At 47.8% G+C, this 26,710-nt stretch overlaps 1 protein-coding gene across 2 annotated transcripts in view; it reads right to left on the reverse strand.

The window, feature by feature from the left end:
• The window catches only part of cntn1a (contactin 1a), a 34,447-nt gene extending 7,737 nt beyond the window's left edge, over positions 1-26,710 (reverse strand). The window contains exons 1-14 of one of the 2 annotated variants that reach the window (XM_057052963.1): positions 26,558-26,710; positions 11,077-11,212; positions 10,402-10,446; positions 6,336-6,462; positions 5,753-5,931; positions 5,326-5,421; positions 4,650-4,856; positions 3,740-3,839; positions 3,390-3,571; positions 3,097-3,221; positions 2,642-2,759; positions 2,321-2,468; positions 1,139-1,266; positions 498-670 (exon numbers count right to left, since the gene is read on the reverse strand). In XM_057052963.1, coding sequence (XP_056908943.1) covers positions 498-670; positions 1,139-1,266; positions 2,321-2,468; positions 2,642-2,759; positions 3,097-3,221; positions 3,390-3,571; positions 3,740-3,839; positions 4,650-4,856; positions 5,326-5,421; positions 5,753-5,931; positions 6,336-6,462; positions 10,402-10,446; positions 11,077-11,131 — 1,683 coding nt within the window. In that variant the 5' untranslated portion in view covers positions 11,132-11,212; positions 26,558-26,710. Of the gene's footprint in view, positions 1-497; positions 671-1,138; positions 1,267-2,320; positions 2,469-2,641; positions 2,760-3,096; positions 3,222-3,389; positions 3,572-3,739; positions 3,840-4,649; positions 4,857-5,325; positions 5,422-5,752; positions 5,932-6,335; positions 6,463-10,401; positions 10,447-11,076; positions 11,213-26,517 lie in introns of both variants that reach the window. The other variant, XM_057052962.1, reaches the window with a different exon arrangement.

Raw genomic sequence — 26,710 nt, forward strand, 5'->3', positions numbered from 1 at the left:
CACAAAAACTCTATTAAGTAGAACTGGACCCAAATTTTATGAGGGGAAAATCCTCCTCATCCACAAAAAAATGGGGTATATTCGATCAGTTGAAATGAGTGTTTTCCTAAAGGGCAGAGATAAATGAGAAATGCCAACCGCGAAATTATGGTTAAAGCTGCAGTAAAGAAAAGAGAGCACAGGTCATGTCATCACTAATGGCTGTTAGCTCAAATTGCTATTAAACAGATGTACAGTGCAATATCCCACTCATGGAAGGAATGTCAAATGGCTTTTGGGGTCAATCATTCGAAACAGGCTGTACTTTTCCATTTCAGGTATTCCAAAATGACCCAACCTCAAATATGACCTGACCAGCCTGAACGTCCGACCTCAAATATGACGCGACGTGGACGGACTCCAGGTCGGAGCTGTAACGTTGCTGCCGAGGAAGAAGCGAGTCACGGACTGCTTGTGTGTTTCTGCCTCTCTGTTAGGTGATTAAAATGATGTCTCACAGTTCCACGCTCGTAGTGCTGGCTGTCTGTGTGCACATCGATGACGTGGTCGTCCAGGGACCAGATAAAGGTGATGTCCAGAGATGGGTCGTGCAACGCAGCGCACTGCATCAAGGCGTTCTCACCCGCTTTAATGTCGGCATTGGCCGGTGCCAGGTTGATCTTTGTAGACTCTGGGAACAGAAATCAGATAATGAGTCCAGTAATGAGGAGGATTTAATAAAGGGCGGCTACAGTTGTGCAGTAAGCACAGACGGCCACAAGAGGGCAAAAACGAGCTGTGCAAGATATCGACTGTTACAGATAAATAAATAAAACTGAAACGGCGAATAAAAAGAGATTTTTTTTATTTGATGTAAAAAATAAACCCAACACATTATTAAGTTCTTTTCTCGTTAACATCCCCAGCACGCTCCTCTGCCTCTGTCCTTGTGGACTGACTGAATGTCTACCACTGTCACTGTGCTCAAAGGGCCATAAGTCAACTACAGACGACATTAGGAGGTCAGGACTGTTTGGATGCACTGGGACAGACAGTGATGTCAGACAAGTGAAGCTGACATCAGTCAGAGCAACAGCCAATGCCATGGAAACATTACAGAAACATCCCTTAAGGGGGTTTCATTTCGTCTCCAACTCACCTAAGACCAACAGGGAGCCGGTGCTGTTGGCTTTACCCCGGTCGTTCTCCGCAAAGCAGGTGTACCTGCCTTCATCTGCTCGCGTCACATTGAGAATCTCCAGACTCCCGTCCTCCCAGATGAACACTCTGTGGAGGAAGCAGAAAGAAATCTTCACACCTTTGCAAATAAAAAAAAGAAAAAGAAAAGAGCTGCACGCTATGAAAAATTCAGCAGAACGTGAGGCTCAGAAGTCCAGCGCATGTTTATCTGAGCGTTTCTAGATGATGAAAACTGAATGATGATTCTCTGAACATGCCAGATCCTCAGTGAAACCATGTAAACTACAGAGACCTCACTAATATGTACAATGACAATGTCGGACTCATTCTCTGCCTCTCACACACCCAGGCGTGAAACCCAGTCTGACTGGAGCCGACCCATCACTATTCTGACCGCGCTGTATCTCGTGCAGCCCCTCACCGTGCAGCGCATTAGCGGGGCATATGCTGCATAGTAATTTGGCTGCAGCTCCTCCTCCAAAGCCCCACTTTGGTGTGTGCAGGGGGGTGTAGGGGCGCGGGGCGAGGGTGGGTGCTGGTAGGGTCTGAAAGATTAGCTGTTGTGTGAGTGAGAAGCATAAGGCAGATATCCTGTCTGTCCGCAGCTAATGAGCTTAATGTCAGCGACTGACAGACAGCGAGCGCGCTGAGAAATAACAGGAGTAACGAATTTTCCGGCACAGAAGAACCTCAAGATAACCAAAATCGATGTATTACAGACTCGCTTCATCTCTCTCTGCTCCGGGGTTATCCCAAATTCTTCCTCTTGTGTCAGTCCGACCCAAATGTGTCTCACTCCCACAAAAAAGGTTAAAGAATACTCTCCCTGCATTAAACTACAACTTCTGCCTCGACACTCGTGTGGGTGCACTCTGTCTAACCTGCTATATAAAACATTTCAGAGACTAACGAAGAGCTTGTTGATGGTGCAACAAAATGCAACAATAACCTGAAGGGGAACAAAGGTGCGAGCTTTGAATGCGCTTGATGCTGCAACCGAACCAAGGACACACGATCAGTCAGGTATAACAGGTGGGCTTTGGGTTTAAAACTACAGTTACTACTTTAGTAGGTGAAAGCTAATCTGACCTTTGACCTCTGGCTAGCAATTACAGCCAGGTGTGAAAACGTTTCCTCTGACCTTGTTGAGTTGGACAGCAGCTCCGTGTCTTTGCTCCAAGTGAAGGTTGGTTTCGGGGCGGCTTTGGGTCGACACTCGATCACCACCCGGCCGTTTCTGGGCGCCAGGACCCTCTTTAGCGGGTTATGCTCAAATGTGGGAGCGCAGGCTAAGGGAGGACAGTGTGGGTTACCCAACTGACACGCTCAAGGTCGGAAAAACCTCTTCCTTTGAATGAATAAAACATTTACAGTTTAACCGCGAGGATGCCATTTTTCTCAGTGCTTTGTTTGGTCTAACAAGCTGTGATTCGTCCGCTCCAGAGTGACGGTTTGGACTCACCGAACACGCGCAGCTCAGCGTTGGCGTATAGGACTCCGTGGCGATTCTCCGCTACGCACTGGTACATCCCTGAGTCCTCAAACGTCAGGCTGTTGAAGCTCATCTCGTCCCTGTCGAGCTGGGGAAACGCACGCTCGTCATTCTAAACTTCAAAACCATCTCTTTACGTTGTGATTTTACATCAAGCCTGAGGTTTGATTGAAGAGATGGGGATTGGATAAGCGTAAGAGGATGGAATTCATTTTAAAAGACTCATCCAGGCTCCCCTGGTGCTGTCAGCTCTACCTGGTTCCCTTTTGTGCATATTTCAGGTGCGATGCTACCGGTGACTCGGTAACAACAGGTATTCCTGCTGTGCAGCCTCAGTGCTGATTTAGTTTCACTGGTTCTGCTAGTTTAATGGGATGGCTTACTGTTCCACCACCCGTGTCAAAGAGTCATGAGTTTGGAGTTACCAGCTCTCCATTTTTCATCCAGCGGATCTGCGGTTCAGGTTTTCCGCTGGCCACGCAGGACATGGTGTAACGACTGCCGAGGTCTTTCTCTGTGCTGGTGATGTGTTCCACCCACTCAGGAAAAGCTGAAAATGAGCAAAATCTGTTCAAACGTGGTAGCGTATGAGAGAATATTACTAATGGTAATAAAGGGCAACACTCGCTGTTTGCTCATATCTTTATCATTCACTGTAAAATGACGTGATATGATTGTACCCGTCTTATTTTTGCTCTTTAACGAACATTTTTCTCACCTTCTACAGAGAGAAGCGCAGTGTGGTAGTCTTTTCCTTTGGAGTTGACTGCCTCGCACTGGTAGGTGCCACTGTCTTCAAACTGAACGTTGTGCAGGTGAAGATGAGCCCCTGCCGTGCGCACCTCGTGGTTCGGAGGGAGCTCTCCATCTAACTTCTTCCACATGATCTCTGGGACGGGGCTGGAAAAGGTCAGACGGAGGGAAACAGACGGGGGAGATCGTCCTTCGTAAGCAGTGCTTATGAATCATTTATCTAAGTGGTGAATCTAAATTAGTCACAGCAAACATCACTATGTATCAAATATGCTCCCCAGCATCCAAATGTTACCCCGGATCTTCTTCACTTACTTTCCCAAAGCGAAACATTCCAAGGTGATGTTCTGGCCCACCAGGGCAGTGGTGTCTGGGAACTTTACGTTGAGGTCAGCAGGATATTTCCTGTTGTGACCTAAAAGGAAGAACAAACAGCAAACTGGGTGTGTTATTGTATTCTTTAGCATTTTATAGCTCTAAATACGACCAATACCCAATGAAACTTTTTTTTAAATTACAAGAGCAGATGCTGCATTCATATCAGCGCCCATTTTCCAGGTCTGGGGGTGTTTGAGTCCCAGCACTCACCAGTTCATCACAGGACACACACTCACACTCACACTCACACTCACACTCACACTCACACAATTAAGTCTCCGCTCAAACTAATGTGGATGTTTATGGGCTGTGAGTGAGAGAAAGTAGGTGTAGGAAATCCCACACAGGCATGTTGAGAACACACAAACAAACTATTTAAATCATGCTCACACATACACGTGCGTGTGGTGTTCTACGCGTTCCCCAGTCATTAAAAACGGGCCCAGGAGCCATTGTCGTTGGGACACACTGTGCTAGTTTGGGTTATAAAACACTGGGTCCCGAATGTTTCCCACATGTAGAACCTCACAATGTTTGTAATAAAACATTAAAAATATGTTCACTGCTGCACTCATGCAACAGCAGACAGATACGAAGCAGAGCAAAGACACATGGAGTAAATAAATGACACTTGTTTCTGAGACCCTTCCCAGTTATTTGGAAATTTGCTCCACGCCATCTCATCTGGATTTGGACGTTTTCGTGGGAGCGACGCAGGAAAGAGCTGTCGCATGGGAGCTTTTACTGGGCGGAAACATTGATTTCCTGTATATCCACTTCATACATGCACGCGAGAACACATCATCTTTGCATTCTGAAACCAGAAAAATGGAAGTGAGACACTAACGTTCACTCAGAGGGACAAGGGGGATGTAGTTGGAGAAAACGCTCTTGGAAATAGATGAACTGGAAGCGATGCAGGAGTAGTTGCCGCTGTCTGAAGAGTCCACCTTGGAGATGTAGAGGTTTCCCGTTATCTGGGAGACAAAGCGCCTTTTGTCCAGCGGGATGAAGGTGGGGAATTCGTTGAGGATCCAGCGGAACGACAGCTCGGCTGCAGACACCGAAAGAAAGAGACGTGACAAAATGCCAATCAAGCCACCGGACGTGCGACAAAAGCCTCGCGCAGAGCCGGGAGGGGGGGCGGTGTGAAGCTGGCTCATTGGACAATCCGAACACAAACAGATAAAAATAGCCAGTTTCTTTGGTCCAGAGTGGAATTTAATATTCAGGCATCTACTGACCTTTCAAATGAAAACATAATTCAGCTGAAAGGCAAAAATACTGAGAGTGGAGAGTTTAAGAACGGTGCCAGTGTGATTTAGATTCACTTGGAGACATCACAAAGGCAGGGGAGAAACTAAATGAGGCTGCAACTAGAGCGGGGAGAGGATGTATTAGATATTAGCTTAAACTGGTGAAAACACTTTGTGCTCTTTCTCTCACAAATCACATTGGAAGAAACCAGAAAGAGAAAATAACGGACCAGAAAGCAGAGAACATGGCGAGGAGGTAAAGCAGACCTGGGTAGTGAGGTGGCGGAGCACACAGCAGCACGGCGCCCTGGCCTTCCTTCACATACACCGACTCCCTCTCCTCCGAGGAGAAAAGGTCCAGATCTGAAAGAGACAGAAAGATAAAAAGCTGAAAAGACTATTTTGGGTTCTACAGAATCACGTCATCATTGAATCCCTTTGGTGTCCATATACAATGGCTCTGTTCGGTGTCCACAGTTAGAGAAACACTTGACTTGAACTGTCGTAGCAGTAGCAGTGAGGCAGTGAACTCCCATCATTCACAAACTGCACGTTTGTGATTCGTCCCAGCTGCCTTTGCAATTCCAGTGTGTTTAATATGCATGACCTGGAGCTCCAAAGAGGTGCTCTGTTAATTCTGCACGCCGCATCACTGCAGCCTGCACGGGGGGGGGTTCACATCTGTGCCACCTACATCCAAACTGGACGGAGGCCTCTCGACTGATGACTGTGCCGAAGGTGTTGGCAGCCAAGCAGCAGTAGTTCCCCGCGTGCTGCTCTTTAACAGGGTCGCTGATGACCAGGTTGCCCCCCATTAGACTGAAGTGGCTGCCCTCTGCGCTGAAGTCAATGTCCTTGTTGTCCTTCCTCCACCTGCAACACAAAACAGCCCCCATCAGAAAACCTGCTTGGCCGCATCTCTTTGCTGTTTCTTGTCTCGTTTGATTGGTTTCGATTGATTTTAAGGTAAAAATCTGCAAACCAGCTCCACTTTCCTGCACTGAGCGCCCGTGAATCGCATTTCTTTTTAATGTTGGGAAGCACTTAGCACAAACACGACGCTCCTCAGCTAAACCGTTTAAATGCATTTACGCCTGAAATTGAAAAGCTGAGGGAAGAAATAAAACCCCTGAATGGTGCGAAACGACACGCTTCTGCTAGAACATCCGTTTTTTACTGGTGTGTCTTTATTTAAATGGCAAACGCTCGGTGATGATTGCAGTTTTGGCTGACATCAACCGATCTAATCACGCCGCCTCGTGAGGAGCATATGTTACTTGTATGTGGCAGGTGGGCTGGCCCGGGCGCGGCAGTTCATGGTGATCTTGGCCTCGGGCGACTCCTCGGGGTAGATGGTCTCCACCGGCTGTTCCTCAAACACCGGCCCATAACCTGTGGCTTCGTCTGCCAACGAGAAACAAGGCGGGACGGAAATCAAATCAAGGTACGTCATGATTTAAAGTTGAATACACGTAAATGAGCCTCTGACAGACGTGTTCACACAAGTGCCATATCACACCCGCAGAGATGCTATAGCTAGCAGGATAATGCAAATCCTGCAACAGGACTGGCCATAATCCTTCATCAGTGATGCAACACAGGAAAATGAAGAAGAAGCCAGGTCAGGAATAAGCAACGAGCTCTTAAACTCTGATTATTCTCTCTGCTCAAGAGTGTGTGAGGCTGGTGTGAACGTGTGTGGGTGCACATGTGTCTCCGCGCCGGCACGGCCGACACCTCTTAGGCCGACACGCTCCGCACACATTAGACAGTAACAGGGGAAACGACGCTCTGTGGACAAAGACCACGAAAAAAAGGAAGCAAAAGTGAAATTAAGCAGAGCTCATTTGGAGTGACCCTGCTGCCGATCTCGCCTGCACTCGGGTGGCGCCGCGTTTCCTCACTGATTTGCACTGAAATATGAAATATGAATGCGGGATGGGCTGCAGGAGAAAAACCAACTGTTCGGCTGCAGCAGCGAAAAGGGCAAATCAAGCATGACGCGGGGAGACGTGCACTGGTGTCTACGTTTCCCTGTAATGTGGGATGTGACAGATGGTGGAGGGGGGTGTTCAAGCGGGCCACATCGGACCCACGCCGCCTAGAGACTCACACAAATTCTTTCTCTGCTCCATTTCACTCACTAATTTTCATTCCTCTGTTCGCTCTTTATCACTGTGAGCTACAGTACAGCTGCAGTCGATCCCACCGCCCGCACCCGCTCCGTGTCCTTGACACTTTCTCATCCCATTCTATTCTTTAACCGTCCAGGCGGATACACAGCTCAGCTGACTCCGGTCTTGGAATCTTCCCTTTACCTTGAAGCCGGAGGTGGGAATGATGTGAAATGTAGTGAGATTCAGTTCCAGTTACAGGAACAGCAGAAAGCTTTAATTAGAGCTAAAACCAGCTGAAAACAGCAGACTATGTGCACAACAGCATGTCCTTAAAGACAAAAGCTAAATTACTTAATGATAAACAGCATGTTGAGAGCAGATATGACTCGTTTTTCCTGTGAGAAATAAAAATATTCCTTCGAGAGCCATTCCACATTCTGGGAAGTTACAGGCTCAAAGGTAACGCTCTTCCAGTAAATAATCCACTTGGCTGGGATTTTTGGGGGGGGGGTTCTCTCTGTGTGAGAGCTTTGTCTTTTTCCATTTAGTTTCCCTTTAGTTATTATTCCGATGTTCTCCGTGCACACAGTAACGCTCTTCTGCAGCTGAAAACAATTAGGAGAGCTCTCTGAGCACTGAAGCCGCTCTCTGAGGCGTCTCAGCAGGCAACAGGTCACAATCAGTGCCAAACGCTTCCCTCCTCGGCTTTTAGCAGCTCTGAGGATGAAATCCTTTCATCAAACCTCATTTAAAAGCCACACTTTTGCCTTTTGTGCTGGCTTCTGCCTTGAAACTACAGCGGATTTTTGAGAGGCATTCCAGAATTCTTCCTAAAATAAAACCCGATTCAATTCACTTAATGAAATACTTGCTAAATGTTGGAATACCAGGTTTGCAAATGCAGCCAAAGGAAACTCGTAGCAGCTAAAAGGTGCACGTTTGGGCATTTTAGACAGAGACTGAACTGAACTGTGAGGTTCCAGATGTTACGCCTGTTGCCAACATCTGCGCATCGTCAGAGGAGGAATTCAGATTCCCGACGCCGACGCTTGTTTGTCCTCTAATCTCCTACTTAGCTGATCTTTCGGAGCGTTTCTGTCGTATAGGCTCTATAGTGTTCTGCCAAACACAGGCGCTTGTTGCATCTCTGGTGTCCTCACTTATATGTCAACTAAAAGAGGAGGGAAGCGACAGACACAGCTCAAATAGAGGCTGTTTGCCTTGAAGTGAAGTTCCCCTGCACATAAACGCTATATTTAACTTCCCGGCTCCTGTTTTTCAGCCGTTTGCACACTTGTACGGACAAACCCAAACGCGACTCCTCTCACAGATGTGTGCTTAGCAACATCTGCAGCACGCTTCGCTAGCACGACCGAGAGTGTCCAAGTGGGACACTCGCCATATTGTTTCCTGGAAGCAACGAACGCGCAGTGGAGCCGCAATCACCCTCGAGCGCTTGAGCCACACGATGCGACATGGTGGCTGACCAAATGTTCCTCTGGGCAGCACCGTCCTCAAAAGTGGGGCTTGGTTACTGCAAACCTAAGGAGAGCGCAGAGATGGAGACGCCGCAGCAGCGGAGGCGAGTGCGGAGCGTGCTGCCAGCTGTTTCCTCAGGACTGTGGTCAAAATGAGTCACTCTTCAATCCCACGGCTCCAGCGCAGCAAAGCAATTGCAAACAGACTCAATTCTTTATCTGCTGTGTCTTTGGGGCTGCGCCAGGGTGCTAAAACGATGCAGGACGAGGCGCATCGCAGCTTGTTCCCAGGCAACAAATCAGCAGGAGCCTCCCATTCACCCCTTGAATCTTCCTGCTGTGCATCCCTCAACGTCAAGGTCCTCTGATTGATCATTTCTGATTCACCTTTTTTTTAAATGCAAAGTTTTCTCATTGTGTGTTTCCACATATTTTGGGGTCCATATAATAAAATCCAAAGAGTGACCGCTTTCCTGGGAATACGTTTTGAGAAAGCTTCTGGCTGGGGGAAGAAATCTGAACGGCACTATTTCTGGATTTCTTGGACAGCTACATTCTCTCTGGTGTCACACATGGTTGCCTGGCAACCCCATTAAGAGCCCCCGATCCCTCCCGACCAAATGAATCTTCACCATCAATATTTTCTGTGCTGAGGATCAATAGACTGTAGTTCGGTGGAGTAGTTTGTCCTATAGATTGAGTTATCTCGCTGTGCGCCATTTCTTTATGCTACGATGAATTAAACCGTCGTAGGTTTCATTATATTTCACAGACAGTTCACGACATTACAGGCAGCAGGCATGACAGAGGTCGTTATTTTCCTGGCTCACTCGGAGGAGAACGTGCACGATTCTCCGAACTCTGTCTTCCTTGCACAGCTCTCCTGTGTCTTTACCTTTTTTTGAGCACCACTAATCCACTTTCTAGTTCCATTGACCACCCCAGATCCAGTTACACTAATGTCTTAGTCTCACTCCATGAGGAACGCTGTACGTCTTCAAATAGCAGAAATCTAGAAATAGCAACAAAAAGATATATGACCCCTACACACACACACACACACACACCACACACACACACACACACACAGATAGATTTTTCTCTCTAGTTCTCTATTGTGAAAAATGAAAAAGGGAGCCGTCGCTCACTGAGTGTTCCTTTACAAATCATGACAGGCAGCTCTATTAGTTTGACCACCTCGGGGGGAGTAATGGGCAGAAGATGGGCACAGCCACATTTGAAGCTTATTTGGTTTGGCTCTTTCTTTTTCGTACTGTTGATGTTCCACTGCACTCCAACAGACTGACAGAACAATGTAAAACAAAGAGGGGGGAATATTTTGCAATGATTATATAATGGCACGAGGAGTGTCAGCGTTTGGGTCTTGTGCACGACTTGTTTTGACAGAATAACTGAGCACTTACGAGTAAATGCTCTTTTCTATTAGAAAGAACTGTGAATCTGAGCTGCAGTGGAATCCAAGGCCACAACCTCTGAAGGTTCGTAGTAAAATGAACAGCGTGTTTGTTTGTTTTCACTGCCTCAGTTTCTGTAATGAGGCGGCAAAGATTAATTATATAATGTCAATTGTCAATTATACAATGAAAGAAATGATATCTGAAATGCATTTCTGCAGAAATGAAACACAGATTAGTGAAAAGGAATGGCAGGATTGAATCTTTCTACCTGTTTTGCATTAAAATGCTGAGTGCCTGCAAAGATCAATCTGGGCATAGAATCATTCTTACCTGCAAAAAGGTCAGACAGGTCCTCTTGTGTCGATGCATCTGTAACTGTAACCAAGTAATGACGTCAATAAACACAATCATGAGACTGAATATACATCAGTTCTCCTCACACGAGCGCAGGTACTTTATAGGATCACAGTTTTGAAGCCAATAATGGACAGAAGGATTACAGAGGATTTAATGGCCCACACACTAATCTGCTAAATAAGCAAATCTTTTGGTGAACTCTGCAGGGAGAAAAGCGCATCGCGCGATCAAAAGAGAGGAGGGAAGTTACATCCCGAGATCTGAGCGTCTGCGTATGTAGCATAGAATCAAAAGAATTCCCAGCGGCGGCCTGTTTTTTTTATCTTTTGGGTTCGCGTGGAATCAATCTGAAAGGAGTGAGAACGGCCTGAGGTGTGGAATCACATCATGGGCTGGTTTCTGTCTTTCAGCAGGTCATTTTCAGACGTACCGAGCTCTGACTACGTCGATTGTTTGTCTCGCAGGAGCGGACGAGACTCCTGCCCAACATCAGTCACAGGTTCTAATCAATTCTAATCATTTACGAGAGTCGTTTCTGACAAAAAGGTGAATAACTGATCAAACTGTGATGACTTTATGACTCACATTAGAGACGCTTTTATATCCAACTGCAGAGATGATTTGAAGCCTTTTGCTGAGCGTACTGACCTGCAGAGGAGACCAGAAGGACCAGGAGATGGAGGAGTAGGGCGAGGGTCAGCATGATGTTGGCGTGAGGACCTCCTGGTGGGGGGTTACAGCTAGAAGCTCAGCTGATGAAACATGAGCAAACCCGCCCGGCCACCTTAAAGAAGTCGGGGAGGAAAAAGAAAATATGAACAAAGGGAGTTGTTACAGGTTTATCCCAGATAGGATCAGCGCTGTGAACGCGGCTCCAGGTCAGCCTTGAAGCCAACAGACTGACCCATGAGCAGCGGTTGAGCTGTGCGCCCGTCTCACTGCTCGCTCCCGGGCCCCTGAGATGTTAGCAACACACCAGCTATGACCTGATGGGAGCCAGCAACACAACAGCAACAGCTGTCAGATAGTGGAGCTGGAACACACTCACACTCATTTCCATTCATTAGAGATTCTGAAATAATCATTTCGGAGTCTAAATTCTGACTCATTCTGCAACTAATTGGGCCAGAAATGATTCAACTTGACAGTAAACACACAGAAATGTCACGATTCACCAACAGTTTGCTATATTTTGATGGTGATTTAAACATTTGTTCCCGATATTGGCTGGTATTTAAGCGACCGGCAGCACCAACTTTAGCTTAATTGCCTTGTCAGCGTGCTCTTTAGCAGCAGTTTTATAGAACCAGGCATTTTCCTGCTCGTTCACGGGTGAAAGTTTGGATTAGAGAGTGTAATTGAACACCGGGGAGACATTATTGATTCTTTTGCACAGCCGGAGGTGTCAGCTGGTGGACACTGTGATTGAGAGCTCAGCAATCTCCAAGCTGGACCAGCTGAACGTTTGCACGTGCACAAATAGATATCGACACACATGCAAATTCAGGCTGCGCAACTTCACCGCATGCACCAGAAGTTGGACATAACCTCCAAGCTCCACAGCTGCAGGAAAGCAACACAGAGAAGATTTCGCCTTCGCACTGGTCCGTATCCTAGCAACACCTTTCAAAAGGAGCAGCTTGTGTGCTGCGGGGGGCCTTTTGTCATCCCAATGAAACTGCACAAACACACATTTTAATCTGGAACACCAGAACGGAGGTCTGCTCATCACTGGAGCATATTTGTCTCTCCAGGCGACAAAAAAGGCGCAATTAAAAAAAAAAAAAAGTTTGTTTAAACTCACTGCTGTGATCTCTCCGCTCTAATCTGCAGTCATGTATCACTTCAGAGATCCATAAATCCTAAATAATCCTAATAGATCCATTGAGGGGATTAGCAGAGAGCAACGGCTCATTAAAGACACATCGTAAGAGCCATTCCTCCCCATCCCATTCCGACCTGCCACTGGTGTGATATACGTTAAATAGCATCATTCCAGCAGCACACGGAGACCGCGTGCTCCTATAATCAGTATTAATGGAGGCTTCAACCTGCCCCGTCCCATCACAGCCGCCTGCACGTCTGCGCTGAGGGCTGCAGTTACCACGTAAATCACGCGGCTCAGGCATGACAGCGCTCCAACAAGGTCATTTCTTCCAGCCCATAAATCACACCCCGGATGTTTCCACAGCCATTACTGCTCCTGGTTTGATTCTAAAGGCTTTTCCTGTCGGGCCTCCCTCCCCCACCTCCCCCCCCAGCCTCGTTTCTCGTGAATTTCAATCTCCTCCTACTTCCCCTGGAAGAATTTCCAACCGTACTGTTGAAGAATCAGAACTCATACTAGACCGAGTGGACGCTGCAGAGGGCAGAGTCTGAGTTTCTAGCGCAGCTCTCCAGCATCGATACTGTCATCTGGGCTTCTTATCATGACCCTGTAACCCCCCCCCCCTCCCCGAGGGTGCTGCAGGCTCAGCACAGTGACTGAGACCTCCGCCTGATGTGTGCTGCATATAATCAAATGGGTGACTTTATAGAAATGTCTTCCCGGTCGTGTGGGGGAGGAGGAAAGGAAAATGAGAGTGGGGGAGAGGGTGAGGGAGGGTGATCAGACTTCAGAAACAAGATGTTGCTCCAGCGAGACCCCCACCCCCACCCCCACCGCCACTGCTCACGATCCACCGCACCCCCACAATCAGTCATTAACAACAGATTTGCACTAATCCCTCAAGATGGGGTTAACACTGGATTGGTCTCAATCAGTTGGCAACGGGGAAACGAGCGGCGCTTAGTGTCGGCGTCCGAGTCGCCGGATTCCCCAAGAAAACAGACGCTTCACAGCACGGACACGCCGCACTTCAGCGGGCACGGATGAGAACGCTGCTGAGGGTTTCCTGATTCAGATGTTTGGGGTGGGGGGGGGTGACTGATGGAGGGGTTCTTCACCTTGGGTAAAAGCAATCATATGAAGGGCAGCGTCATCAACATCACTGCTAACCAAGCTTCAAATATTGATGCTGCTGCAGAGATGCTGCAAATTCAACCCACATAAAATATATTTTTAACATGTACATGCTGAGTTTAAAAAGAAATAAAGAAAACTCTTTCCACAATATATAAGATCAGACACCCGAGGCAGCCGCCTGTGTTTAAATATAAACCCCTGAATGAAACTCAAAGGATTCTTTTGTCTTCTTAGGCTGAAGTTATTTTACTAAAAAGCCACATTTAGTCTGGTGGATGAATTATTCATGGGGAAGTTATTGATTTTGATTCCAAATAGAGATGCGGCCTGCCGTCTCCGTGGGAAACCAAACTGGACAAACTGGTTTATATGTTTCAGAAGCTGAATGATTCTATTAAATCAAGATTGCAGACGAATCAGTTACACAGCAGATCGAGCAGACGGACAACAACACCTGCGGGAACACGTATTTCCTGAACCCCAGGCTGCTCCGTCTCCTGACAGGATGTGGTCGGTATTCATGTTTTGAGGCTGTTACGTCCCGAAATAGCTTGAAATCGAAGCTTCGGGACCTGAACAAGCAGGCACAGGTTGATTCCCAGTAGTTCTTGTGATGTAATCCAGCAGCAGACCATCCATCCACGGCTGGTTCACTATGTCACAGGCAGCAGGGCTAATGTTAGCTATTTATCACAACGCCCCCCCCCCCCCCGGGGCCACGCAGGCTCAGGCACCTCAGATGACCTGAATATCAAGAACAGCAGGCATTCAATCCACCAGTTCCGAGCTTCTCGGCTGCATTTAAATGGACCTTAAATCAGGTGGGGTCCGTTGGCGTCTGCAAACACCTGAGCTGAATAATAACAGACTTTTGTGTGTCCGCTGACAGACAGGACGAAGACAGGACGGAACAGTGAGTGACAGGCCAAGAACGTGGAACGGCAGCTGATAATTTCCCATCAAGAGCGAGTTCACGCCTCTGAAGTCATAATTACCACCTGTTCTCTGTACATTCACACCATGAATTACCTCTAAAAAAAAAAAAAAAGCATGTTGCAGTGTTGACTTCCTGCTTCGTTTGTCCCTCCGCTTTACCAACAGTGTCACTGGTGTTGTCCAGCGTCACCCACAGGTCAACAAGCTGTAAAATAAGAGTCTCCAGCTTAATTACTTAATTCCACATCTGTGCAGTGACAACAGTGGCTGGGAAGATTCTATGGGAGGCCACACACTCTGCTGTAAATAACTGTAATTACTAAGTGCCACTTAGATTTAACGGGACGGCGGCAACGATGGGGAAGATGAGAGAGCCTAAAGTGCACTTGATCGCAGAAACGCAGAAACGCACACAAGGAAAAGGCTTCAGGAGGGCGAGTGTGCATCCATTATGGGCTACAATACATGGCAAACAATAAAAAGATTAATCTAAGTCACCACAACATCTCCTATTCAGCTCTGTTATTGGATTTGAGGGTATGAATCATGCGGATTGACTGAACAATATAATTGTTTAAATGTGATCACACAGAAGCCGCAGACACCCTGCTTAATTGTGTGGTCAAGATAAAGCTGTTGGGGTTGTTAATTACTTCACCGCCGGGCTAAAATAATAAATATATACAATAAAACAGACAGGACATGGAGTGTGTGTGATCAGTGCTTACCTTGCAGTGGAAAGCTATCATGCCTGCGGCTATGTGACAAGATGAGCTACTTAGCAGCCCGTGTCTCCATCCTCTCCAACACAACCCACCCTGCCAAGTGTCCTAAATACTCTACTCCATTGTCTGCTTTAGAGGCTGCTGGATGGAAATGCTCTCTCTCAAAGGTGCAAAGAGGAGGGAAGGAAAATGGAAAATGAAAGGGCTAATTCCCTGGGCAGGACAGGGACAATGCAAATGGGACACAAATGAAGAAGCCTCCCTGCAGCGCGAGCGCACCACAGAGGGGTCTTCTCTCCTTACTGTGGCCAGACTGGGGTCTAATCTTTTAAGCCGTTGCATAAACACACACACAGGAGGACAACATCAGCATAAGACATTCAAAGTAACACACACACACTTGTCAACCCCCCACCCCAACTTTAACCGCATCCTCCTTCATCCAATGATTAGCATATTAGCATGCTAATGCTGTTGTATTTAAACATCAGGAGGAATATTGAAATAAGAGCTCTGTGTGATCGAACCTTGGAATCTACAAATCTCACTTGCATGGAATTAGAACTAATGGATCAGGTCAAGAGACTGACCACAACCAGGAAAATAAAAGGTCAAGAGACCAGGAGAAGAACGGAAAATGGACGATATCTTAGCGTTTAGCGTCACTCTGCACCCAGACACGGGGGGCACCTGCAACCGTCTGGATCTGATACGTTTTAATTCCAGCCTGACTCAGCAGAATCCCACCGCTGACGGGAACAAAGGAGGATCGAGAGGATTGATATCTCCTCAGGTCTTTGTGATGGAGCTCTACTGCTCCACGATCTGACAGAATCACTGCTTGTTACTAATATCTGGACTGGGAACTATTCCAGGAGGACCCGGTTCTAAGATAAACAGCACAAAATGATGTGATTTACAAGACTTAATAATGTTTTATGATTAAGTTACATGACAAACATGGATGAAAAGATAATGCGCAGGCCTGTCAGATGAGTTTTGAAGGCCTCCAATGCTCTGCACACCACGCGTGAAGCTCAACAGATTAAAACAAATATTAGGAATTATCCGCATACATGGTGATTTTAATAGATGCTAAAATGGACTAGACTGTTTAACACCAATGATTTGAGCTCATTTTAGCTGTTGGTAATCTGCTTTGGTCTGGTTTCTCCCCCCATAATCACATTTAGACTGAGGCTAAATTCCAGCAACGTCGAGACTGAAGGCATGTCGGATTAATAACGTGCAGTCCAGAGAATTCTGACTGGTCTTTAAAATTTTCACTCAATTCTGAGTGTGTTTTAACATTGTGACATTATTTGTGACATAACCACCAGAAAAAAACACTCGCTCCAGCGCGCAAGAGCCCAAATCTGATAGGAACAGTGTGCTCCAGTAAAACCAAACACTGGAGCTCATCATATAAAGGTCACTGATACGCATATGAGGCCATTGACATGAATCAGCTTCTGAGCTATAAAAGCATTCACCGCATACATGAATGCACATTGCACATATAGGGTACTATATAGTCCCATTCCCTAAATGAGACAAAAGGGACAGAGAAAAATCTGTTAAATATGAATACATGTAAACATCAGATGATGCACCACCCATGGAGCAATTAAAGCAGTATTTGCCCTGAAATCAATCAAATATAAAGAGGTAATCAAGTTTTATATAAATGAGTCCCCCCACAGCCGGAAACACCACAGTCAAACACCAACCAGAGACCCCTCTGACACCCACCTTTGTCCTGCACAATCCTGAGGTGTGATGCCCCAACGCAACCCCGCAGCTACCGTCTTGCTAGCTTTGGCAGCGGTTGAGCCAGCTGTTTATCTCTCACCGCGGCACGCTTGAGGATAAACCACTGTCGACTACTGTTGTCATGGCATCCTGCCCCCTTCTATTACAGATGCTCAGCCACACAGAAGCCCCCTCCATCAACATGCTCTCACATTAGCATTTAGCTGTCAAATGACTGGGCTCTCCAGCTGTGACTTCATAACACGCTGGAGTAGGAGGAAAGGGAGAACGGGAGCAGAGAGGATGCCTTGGAAGGGGGAAGGGGGGGGTTGGGTGTCTCTGGTTTACAGAATGAGGAGGATGTTCTGGCCATGCACTCTATCAGCAGTGGACGGGAAGAAACTGCAGTGAGGACGAGCAGCGGGACGACACATTACGCACCCAGGGGGGGATACTGAGGCGGAAAAAGGGCTGGAGGGGTGAAAACAACCTGTGACTGGGAGGGGGGAAAAAACACAACAATGAGGGTCTATTACCTCTGCTGGAAATAAACAGCAGGAGGGACAGAAGGAACCAGTCGGATCGGAGCGTCTGAGAACCACAACAAAAACAGAGCAAACTGCTTCCAGGCGCCCGCTGTACCATCCTCATCCTCCCTCCCTCCCTTCCTCCACTCTTCTGGAGTGGAGGAAGGGACCCCACTCCAGCCACTTATCCATCTCCTCTGGCCTTGTCGCCGTTTCTTTGGTCCGTGTTCGCCATCCTTGTTTTTCTCATCCATAATGGATGATTTGGAAATATCCGCTTCCTGCCGTGGGTCCGGTGGCCCCGGAGCCAACGCGGCTGTATTGATTCCTACAAGTGATCAAGGCAGCGATAATGAGGGTTTGTGCAGGCTCCACCGACCAAACCAGCCCTGTCATCTGTCCTGCTCACAAAAACTTGATTGCAAGTCAACTCTGATATTTCTCAACACAATTGTTCATTTTGCTATAACACGAATTTGTCGGTTTAGAATCCAGCCGACAGCGGCCCAAATTAGACAATAAGCACAACCAACGGGAACTCTTTCGGCTTGAGCTGTGTTCCGAGGGAGCACATAAATCACGCCGCGTCTTGGCCATTTGGTCCGTGTCAAGTGAAATCAAAGCTCATTAGAGTGGATATCTGGCGTCCGCCGCGCTCCTCCTGTGACCCAGACCTTCATTTACAGGTCACCACCGGCATTCAAGGGCCTGATATGTGTCATAAACACAATACTGCTCTTTTTGTAAGGACTGGACAAAGCGTCTCTTCTGCCCTGCAGCATTCAGGCACAACAATGATCAAAACAGATATCTGTAAAAAAAAAAAAAATAAAAATCTGCTGTTCACTTGGCAGGATCAGGACGGCGTGCATTGTGGGTTGGGTTGGAGTGGCGCTGCACGAGGAAGATGGGAGGACGTCATTAAATAGGGCGATTTTCATGCTCACTGAGCAAAACACATACAATGTAAAGTGGGGGGCTTAATGCAGAGAGACAGCAGGAAACACAACACTTGTAAAGTGAAGGAGAATGTTGACACTTTAACAACTAGATAAGGATAAGCAACACGGATGTGATCCACGCTATAAAGAGAGACCAGAACAGGACTGATCACACCCCTTTAAGGTGGTGTAATAACTCTTTCCTCACGCGCACTCTAATCTTGACCCTTACGCTGCAGAGTCAGGGGAATTTAATGCAGATTTGGACTCAAACCAACACCAAGATTGCAGACACAGTGTTGCTGCAGCCCTGTTATTAAGAGCTAACCTGTGCAGTGGGAGCTTCTCTAATGATCCTCCTGGATTTTATTCACACACACACAGAACCCACACACAGAGAAAGAGAAAGTCGAGGTATAAAATTAGCGCTTTCTTGCCTTCTGGGAATCTAACTGCTAGGATATATGCTTTTTTTGCAGAGTAGAAAACTAGGCCTGACACCTAATTAGCGAAGAAGGTCACGACAAGGAGGCCGCGTTTGTGTCTCCGACTGTTCTGGACGCTCCTTCACACTCTTTAAACTAAACGGCATGTTTGTTCATTACCACAGAGGAATCTGTTGCCCGTAAATGGTGCCATCCCTGCATCCCACACATCTGTCTTCACATCGCAGACTGAATAAACTTGTTCCAGCTACTTTTATTGACGACTGCGAGCAGACGCACAACTGTGTGTTGGTAATAGGCACAATCAGGAAGCTTCCTCACAATCAGACCAACCTTCCTCCCCTCCACATGGCTCCAGCTCTCTGTTGTTTTTCCGACTTCATCAAAACACGCGACTGAAGAGTGCACGCGTGGGCGGGTGAAGAGAAGCACGTGCGCCGCGCTCCAAATGCGCGCCAGTTGATGGGTGCAGCGTTTCCTCGCACCGGCGCTTGAGTGGATCTTTTCACAGCCACCGATATCGATCGTAAAATGGCAAAAGTGCAGGGAAAAGTGCACCGTCTGCAGAGGAGATTATAATGGCTGTTAGGAAACAATGAACGCACAAACATGCTTTTCACTGCAGGACAAGACGTCTCTATGCCAAACACTTGCCAGTCATCAATATATATCAATGACAAACAGTTAGTCTATAGTGATGAGGCCGATGCATCGAGTTTACAACAACCATTACAACCATTACTTATATAGCATTTCTAAAAGTGCTACTGATGCACTCTGATGCTCACAGTCCAGGTTCCTGATACAAGTCACCACCCTGAGCTTCCATATTACCTCTACCAACTTTACTGGCCATTTGAGGACCAGTTCAGTCTATTTTTGCCCATCCTTAACCCAAGTCTGGCTCTCAGAACGCAGAAACAAACCATGGAAAGTGTTTAAAGTCATTTAAAACCGCCCTGCACCAGATTCAATATGTGTTCTGAACAAAAGTATTTGACATTCATCAGAACTGTCTCTTCCAAACGTCGACTGATAATATTAATGGGTTCGTTGGTGTTCAGTTCCACTGAAGCTCTGCAGCAGGATGGACGTTTCAATCACGTCCGAGTTGGGATAGATTATTTTCCAGGGTACCTGAAGGACAGAGAATTACAGACGGACGCAAACCCTAAACTAAAGACACGTGGAGTCTCACCGAAGAGATGCAGGCATGTGTGATGAGGGGAGAGAACCTTGACCTGATTTTACACAAATGCCACATATTTGAACTGATGTCAGACACGTTCGCGTCAGGGACAACTACTGCCTTGCACGTGGCCAGAGTCCAACAGCCTGTTGGAGAGCAATGTGAGCCGAGTGACAATGAGAACGGCCCGGACAAAGAAGACCTGAGTCATCTGGTCCCGCTGAGCCAAGTCCCACCATGTGATCATGGCTCGTGACGCAGAACAGGTGACAGGGAAAATAAGAGGTGATGTAAGAGCATTTCCATCACAACACCTCCAAAAAGACAATAAATCCATGGTGATGAGGGAAAGTACAGACACTTTTGGATTAAAGAGGCTTTTCTACAATCTCTCTCTCTCTGATTAACAAAAAATAAATAAAATAAAGCAGCTGCATGATTAACAAGATTAACATTCCTTTACAAACTTTTGCTCCCTCCAGCAGCGTGCATACATAACTTTTTAATTACATTAAACTTGAGCGTGCAGCCAGTATTCACACGCTCCACCGTCACCTTCGGAGACTTGTTTTATTCATGAGAGCGTGTGAATAAGCTTTTAGTAATGCTTTTCATTATGTCATGATATATCAAGAAGGTCGTCACCACATTCAGAGCCAAAAAAACCTGAAGCCGGTGCATTGGACATTCGATAACAGGCCGCTCATGTGACTCTCTTTCTGTACTCTTTCACTCGTGTCAGGATCTGTGTTTGGCTTTGTCCTGTTGTCAGGGGAATTAAGGAAAGTGCCACCCCCCCTTCATGCTATCCAATTCTGTACGAATGTGTGTGCCTGGTGGTGCCCTTCACTGTCTGTCCTTCACACACTGTGGCCTTGTGCATGCACAAATGGAGCTGCTGTGTGTCACAGATAAGCATTAGTGTGTGAGTGGGTGTAAAAGGGACTCATTGGAGTCTCTTCCAGTCAGATTCACCTCTGGATGACCTTTTCTTCCCTCGCTGCCGTTACACCTTCTTCATAAATAATCCAGCCGGTGTCGGTGCCCGTTGTCCGCACACATGTCAGTATGAAGGGCCACACAGGCGCCATGACAACTGCGCACTATCAAACCTCTCTATGACACATGAAGTCAGATCAATTTTTGGTCTACAGTATAGAAAAATGGGCAGAACTCCCGTCATTTCATGGCATTAGGATGACTTGCACCGCGATCGCACCGGAGTCTAACGTGTTATTTTTACTTTGGTGATGTTAGCCGAGGCATTTTCCTGTTGCTAATCGACCGCGGCGCGAAGAAGCAGCCTGCAAAGGCCTAATTAGAGCCTCGGGAATGACTCAGCGGAACGTGGGCTTGGATCTGAAAAGAGAAGAATTAGGAATAGGTGTGTTACATCACAACGTGCGTCTGTGGGCCCGCATGTCACCACAGTGCGCTGCCTTGACGTGGCCGCTGGCACGTCAGCGGCCTTAAACAAAGAGCACACTGCTTGAACCGAGGAGGGCTGCACAAGCGTTGTTTGAGCTCCTTTATCCGCGCTCATTAGCGATGCAACCAGAGTTGATTTGAGACCCTTTGGGTGAATCGAGAGAGAGCCGCTCCGTCGGTGTGAAATGGGAAACGAACCCGTTTGTCCTGATCTTCTTCATTGACTACTAATGTGGGCCGGCATCAATGGGCTCTTCAGGTCCGGGATCTCAGAGCCTGACCACTGAGACGGCAGGAGAGGCGAGCGGTAGCTCACAGACCTGAGCCCACACCAGCCGCTGCTTTTATTCCCGGTTACACAGATCTGAGGAATGAAGAGAAAGCTCCAAATGCTTTGTTTATGTCCTCCTCTCTTTATACCGTAACTACCCTCAGTTCTCCCTCTCTGCACCCCCCCCCCCCCCCCCCCCCTTGTCCTTGCCTTTTACACAGCCAAAGAGCTCCACCAGAAAAACAACATGCGTTCTAAATAAGTGTTAAATCAATACAGACAGGCTACAGAAAGGCTGGAGTCATAGGGAAGCAGCATCTACATGTGATCACCTGGGCGGTGCAATGCAGCCTCGTGATGTTCCATTGATCAGCCGAGGGAAAATCGTTTTACAGACGGTCCTAAAAATCCAGGCATCCGAGGAATCATTGAACAACTCAGGGCGTGCAAAAAGCAGCTTGGGTTGAGGGGAAAACACGGAGGATTCCGGGACGGATTTGCCATTAATTAAAAGCCAATATCATGGATATTAAAACTGGGTGGCCTCAGCAGAAGCGCTGCAGGTACACAAAGAGGAAGGCTGAATAATGGGCAGAGGACCCGAGGCCCCCGCTGCTGCGCTCCCCGTCTCATAATGGGATTGCTCCTGTTTAAATGCACTTTGCTTGCAGTGTGGAGCCAGCAGCTAGCTAAACTATTGATCTACAAACAGTTTAGCTGCCCAGCTGTCCGGAGAGAGTGAAACCAGGATGCCCCTCGATGTATAATGAGGCTTCCCAAGAGCTGGAGACGTTCAGTATTCACTCGGCGTGCCAGCAGCCTTCGCCTTTGGACTCGCTCGTTGACGAGCACCCATCCATTCACTCCCCTCATACACGCCGTCCTGTCCACAGAAGGCCAGAGGTCAGGCGTCTAAAGAACTCACATGTTTCCCACCAAGGAGGGTTCTGATTAGTACAAAAGCTCCTTCTGACCTCCTTTCATCATGCTCAACTGGTGGCGTTTGCTTTTCAGGGCGCCAGAGGAGAAACAGGGTTGGAAAAGGGTACATATGGAAAGTATATTAAACAGGCTGAAGGAGCGTCCAACTGAAGGTTGCACGTCCTCGTCTTTGCTCGTACTCCCAGCACCATAGCAACAGGCCAAGTGGAAAGGCCCCAGGATTGATTTGGCTGCTTTTGCACCTAAACAGCGAGCCAGCTCCAGCTTTTCTAAACACGCGGCAAACAGGGAGCGCACGTGAAATCACCGATTAAAAACAACACTGCTGGTAAATGAGGACATACAGAGGTAATCCAAACTTTAAAAAGGTGGTAAAGCAAATATTGGCGAGAACACGATGCTGTTTTACGCCTCAATCTAAGCTTCATTCTAAAGCCGCCTCACAGACTGTCAGTGTGAACTCAAAGCATGAAATTCTGAAATAAACCAAAATTTTAAAAAATGTACTTGGTAAAAAGGCAACTGTAGGTGTTGGAGGGTTTTTTTATTTCCACAGCACCATGAAAGATTCACCCTAAAGAGGAATGAATCAGAAACACAAAAGCAATCTGTGAATTGCATGAAATTGAAGCCCTTTTCTTGCGGCGCTGAAATAACAGGCAGTGTTGCGGCGCGGTTGCCCAAAAACCCTGTAAACAATAACTGCAGCGCAAATCCTTCAGCACTGGTTTTGCACAACTGAAAGATAATTATCAGTTTGATGAACAAGTGAATAGTGATGTTACTGCGGGATATGAATGCATGAATGAAGCCAGATGAGGGCTGCCGGGCCAACAGGCACACAGGCAACTGTCAGTTCTGATGCTGTGAAGAAAGTTACAATTTATCTGGCTAAATGAAAAAGGCTAATCGTGCCATTAGCAGAAATTAGCGAGCAGAGGGCCTGTACATCTGTAACCTCCTTCTAATCGACTCCATAAATCCCAAAAGATTCACTTTGATTGTAAAAATCTAAAAATATCTGAGCAGCAAATCAGAGAAAGGAAGTGAGCTCCCGTCAAGCGTAACCCAGTTACAGCCCTAAATTAGTTCCCAATCAAGCCAAAAGAGTAAACCTTTGTGTGGCTGTGGCTAATGATGCTAATGCTAACAAAACAAGACTGTGATTTAATAATCAAAATAAGCCAATGTGACCTATAAATATGAGCATCCAGAACAGTTTAACGCTGAACAACACTTACAAGAGCTGTGCAGCCACGGCTGAAATATACAGTAGCCATGGTAACAGCAGTGATGGAGAGGACCAGGAAAGTATGGAACATGGAAAACTATATCCTGACAAAGAGTCAATAATGTTCTCCAGATGCTGAATCGTTGGGCGATCTTCTGGCAGCATCAATCAGATGGATCGGGCCTTTAGCCGCTGATGGATTTCATCCCATTTCCCCCTCAAAGAGGAGACAACAGACGATCTCTGCGCCGCATTATCCTAATGGTGGAATAATGCGATTTGGGACAGACACCACTACGGAAGGAAAAGGTACTGTCAACAAACAATTTGGGGGGAAGATTCAATATTCCGTTTTTAACGGCACTTTCAGGTACTGGCCAAATCCAAACAACTTTTTATCAGTGAATGAACAACACCTTCTTTCAACTGCTTGAATGCTATAAATAGGAAAGGCTGTTGCTATTTAGAAGGGCAAATGTTTCTATCTTTGGCCGTTGTGTTTGTGTGACTCAGTAAAATCTCCTTTTCCCACCTTGATAATGACAGAAATGATGCAACTTAGGGACTCGACGCGGAGAACAGGCACGAGCCCCTGTGTGATGGTGAAGCTGGTGGTCATTTTCACCCTTCTCTCAGATTCCCCCGCACAAATCGCGCGGCCTGAGCAGCGCGCTCACGTGCACGCGCAGAACATCAGCGGTCAACTGTCAGAGAGGCGGCGGCAGAACTGGTGCAACCAGGATGCAGACGGCCAAAGGCCGGGGCAGATGGGAGCTGAGGGCCTTTCTCCTCCCCAGGCATGAACAGGGAAGAGGCCGACCACGTCACACGCCCGCCACGTCACACGCCCGCCTCTGTACCATCAGTGCTGATGGCTCTGAGTCTGCTGAGCAATCCAAAAGAAGCATGAGGACACGGCAGCATGTTGTGTCAGCAGGGGGGAAGAACCAGCGGAGGCTGCTCGTGTGCGTGCGCGTGCACGTGCACACCCCGCGCTGTACAAATCACGTTTGCACATTCATGTCAGTGGATTTGACGCTCGACAGATGAGAAGAAGCAGCTCCTCCGTCGCTCCTCGTCTACCTTTGTTTAGCTAGTCTCCGCGGCCACTCACGACCGGAGTGCACGACATTCCTTTCAGAGACGAAGTGAATTTATGGACGTGTTGAGTCATCTAATTGTGACACTAATGGAGGCTGAGGCTGGAAACGCATCACCGTAAAACTGGAGCTTGAGGGCAAAGCGGCGTTACGTAAAAGAGCTTCGGCCTCACGCGGCGTCTGAAGCCGCGCTGACCCGGTTCTGACGGGTTAAATGCAGGTCGTGTGCGCGGAAAAACAACCCTTCTTTGTTTAGGGGGGAGCGTTTGGATACAGGAGAGAGGACTTATTACCAGTGCAGGTAATGGCGAGCACCTGTGGCCCCTTCCAGGGGGAAAACAGCTCATTTCCATGGCAACCAACAGGAAAACCACAACGACCACCATAATGAGACTTTAAATAAGGTGGAATTAGCCAAAGCAACAGGAGCAGAGCAGAGTATTATTTTCTTGGAAGAAGCAGGGAAAATATTTGAATAAAACATATCCATATTCTGGGGAAAGGCACTTGGCAGGGGGGGGGTTGTCTGTCCTGGGGGGGTACAGGGTTGTATTAGCAGCAGTCGTGAAATTCTTCAAGTGACAAACGTGCACGGAATTCCATTCTGCCCCACATTCACGGCTCGGCTGCATCCGGAGCCAACAGGCAGTGAAGAAGCGAACACATGGGCGTCGGGTCCTGACCCATTTCAAGGTCCGCCGGGAGCATCCGGGCCGGGAGCATCCGGGCCAACATTTGTCATACTAGCACAGATCTGCACATTGATAAAGTCAATAAAGACTCTTTATACAGGAATAAAGACCCAACAGTGAGAACCAAACCACTAATTGCATCCTGCTCAATGATAATTACAGGCTCCTTCAAATCATGAGTAGCTTCATTTATAACGCGTCTGCAAAGTTGTGGTGACATTCCAGGATTCCAGCTTCCATTACTGCGCATCACAACAACAGTGTTGGGGTCTGCGTCAGTGGAAACCCGGCGTCAGCCCTGACCCTCGTATTCCACCGTCTCCAAGCCGCGGTGTCGGGCCGGGACGCGCCCATGTCACCTTCCCCGGCACCTGCCTCCCCCCGGCGGTGCTCCCGCTGAGCGAAGAGGTTCCGATCTGCCAGGAACGCAAAGCCAATCAGTCGCGGCTTTGCGCCGCACGACGCGCGTTTTAGTTCCAGGAGAAAGTGTTTGCATTGGTCTTCATCTCGGAGCTGAATCATCGGTATGTGGTGAACGGCCTGCAGCCTTACCTGATCACTTCAGAGGCAGATCCTCCATGTGATGCTCATATAACACCGGTGCATTCGCATTCATATTTATTCTATTTTAGAGCAGGGGGGGCAAGTGCACGCCAGAATGTGCAGCGGAGCATAGCAGCATCGTCCGGGCTACGCCACGATCATTCGGATTTTGCACATTTCCAGCGTTTTAATCAGTCACAACAACGCGCGTTTTCTCCTCAGTCACACCGAGCCTGCATTGCGGAGGGCTGCGTGAGCCCCCATCCCATCCCCGCAGCCCACTCGGGCCGGTGTAAACAAGGCTGATTCCTCAGCTGTCAAAACCCGGCATCCCTGGAAATAATCGCCGAAGCAGCAGTTCGGCTCCGCGGCCGCCTGCCCGGAGCTCCGGGAGTTCTTACCTTCCGTGTTCCGTCCCTGCGTCCGTCACGATGCGCCTACCTGCTCAGCTCCGCATCGCCGGCTGCTCGAGAGCGGGCAAGGATGAGAGAGCGGCGGTCTTGTCCCCGCGGAACGGCTGAAGGGTTATGACTGTCAGCTTAGGGGGGCGCTAGATTCCTCCTGGATCCTGGACGTGTGGCGTTCAGGTTCCGC

This window comes from Takifugu flavidus, chromosome 13, assembly GCF_003711565.1.
Source record: "Takifugu flavidus isolate HTHZ2018 chromosome 13, ASM371156v2, whole genome shotgun sequence".
Taxonomy (NCBI): domain Eukaryota; kingdom Metazoa; phylum Chordata; class Actinopteri; order Tetraodontiformes; family Tetraodontidae; genus Takifugu; species Takifugu flavidus.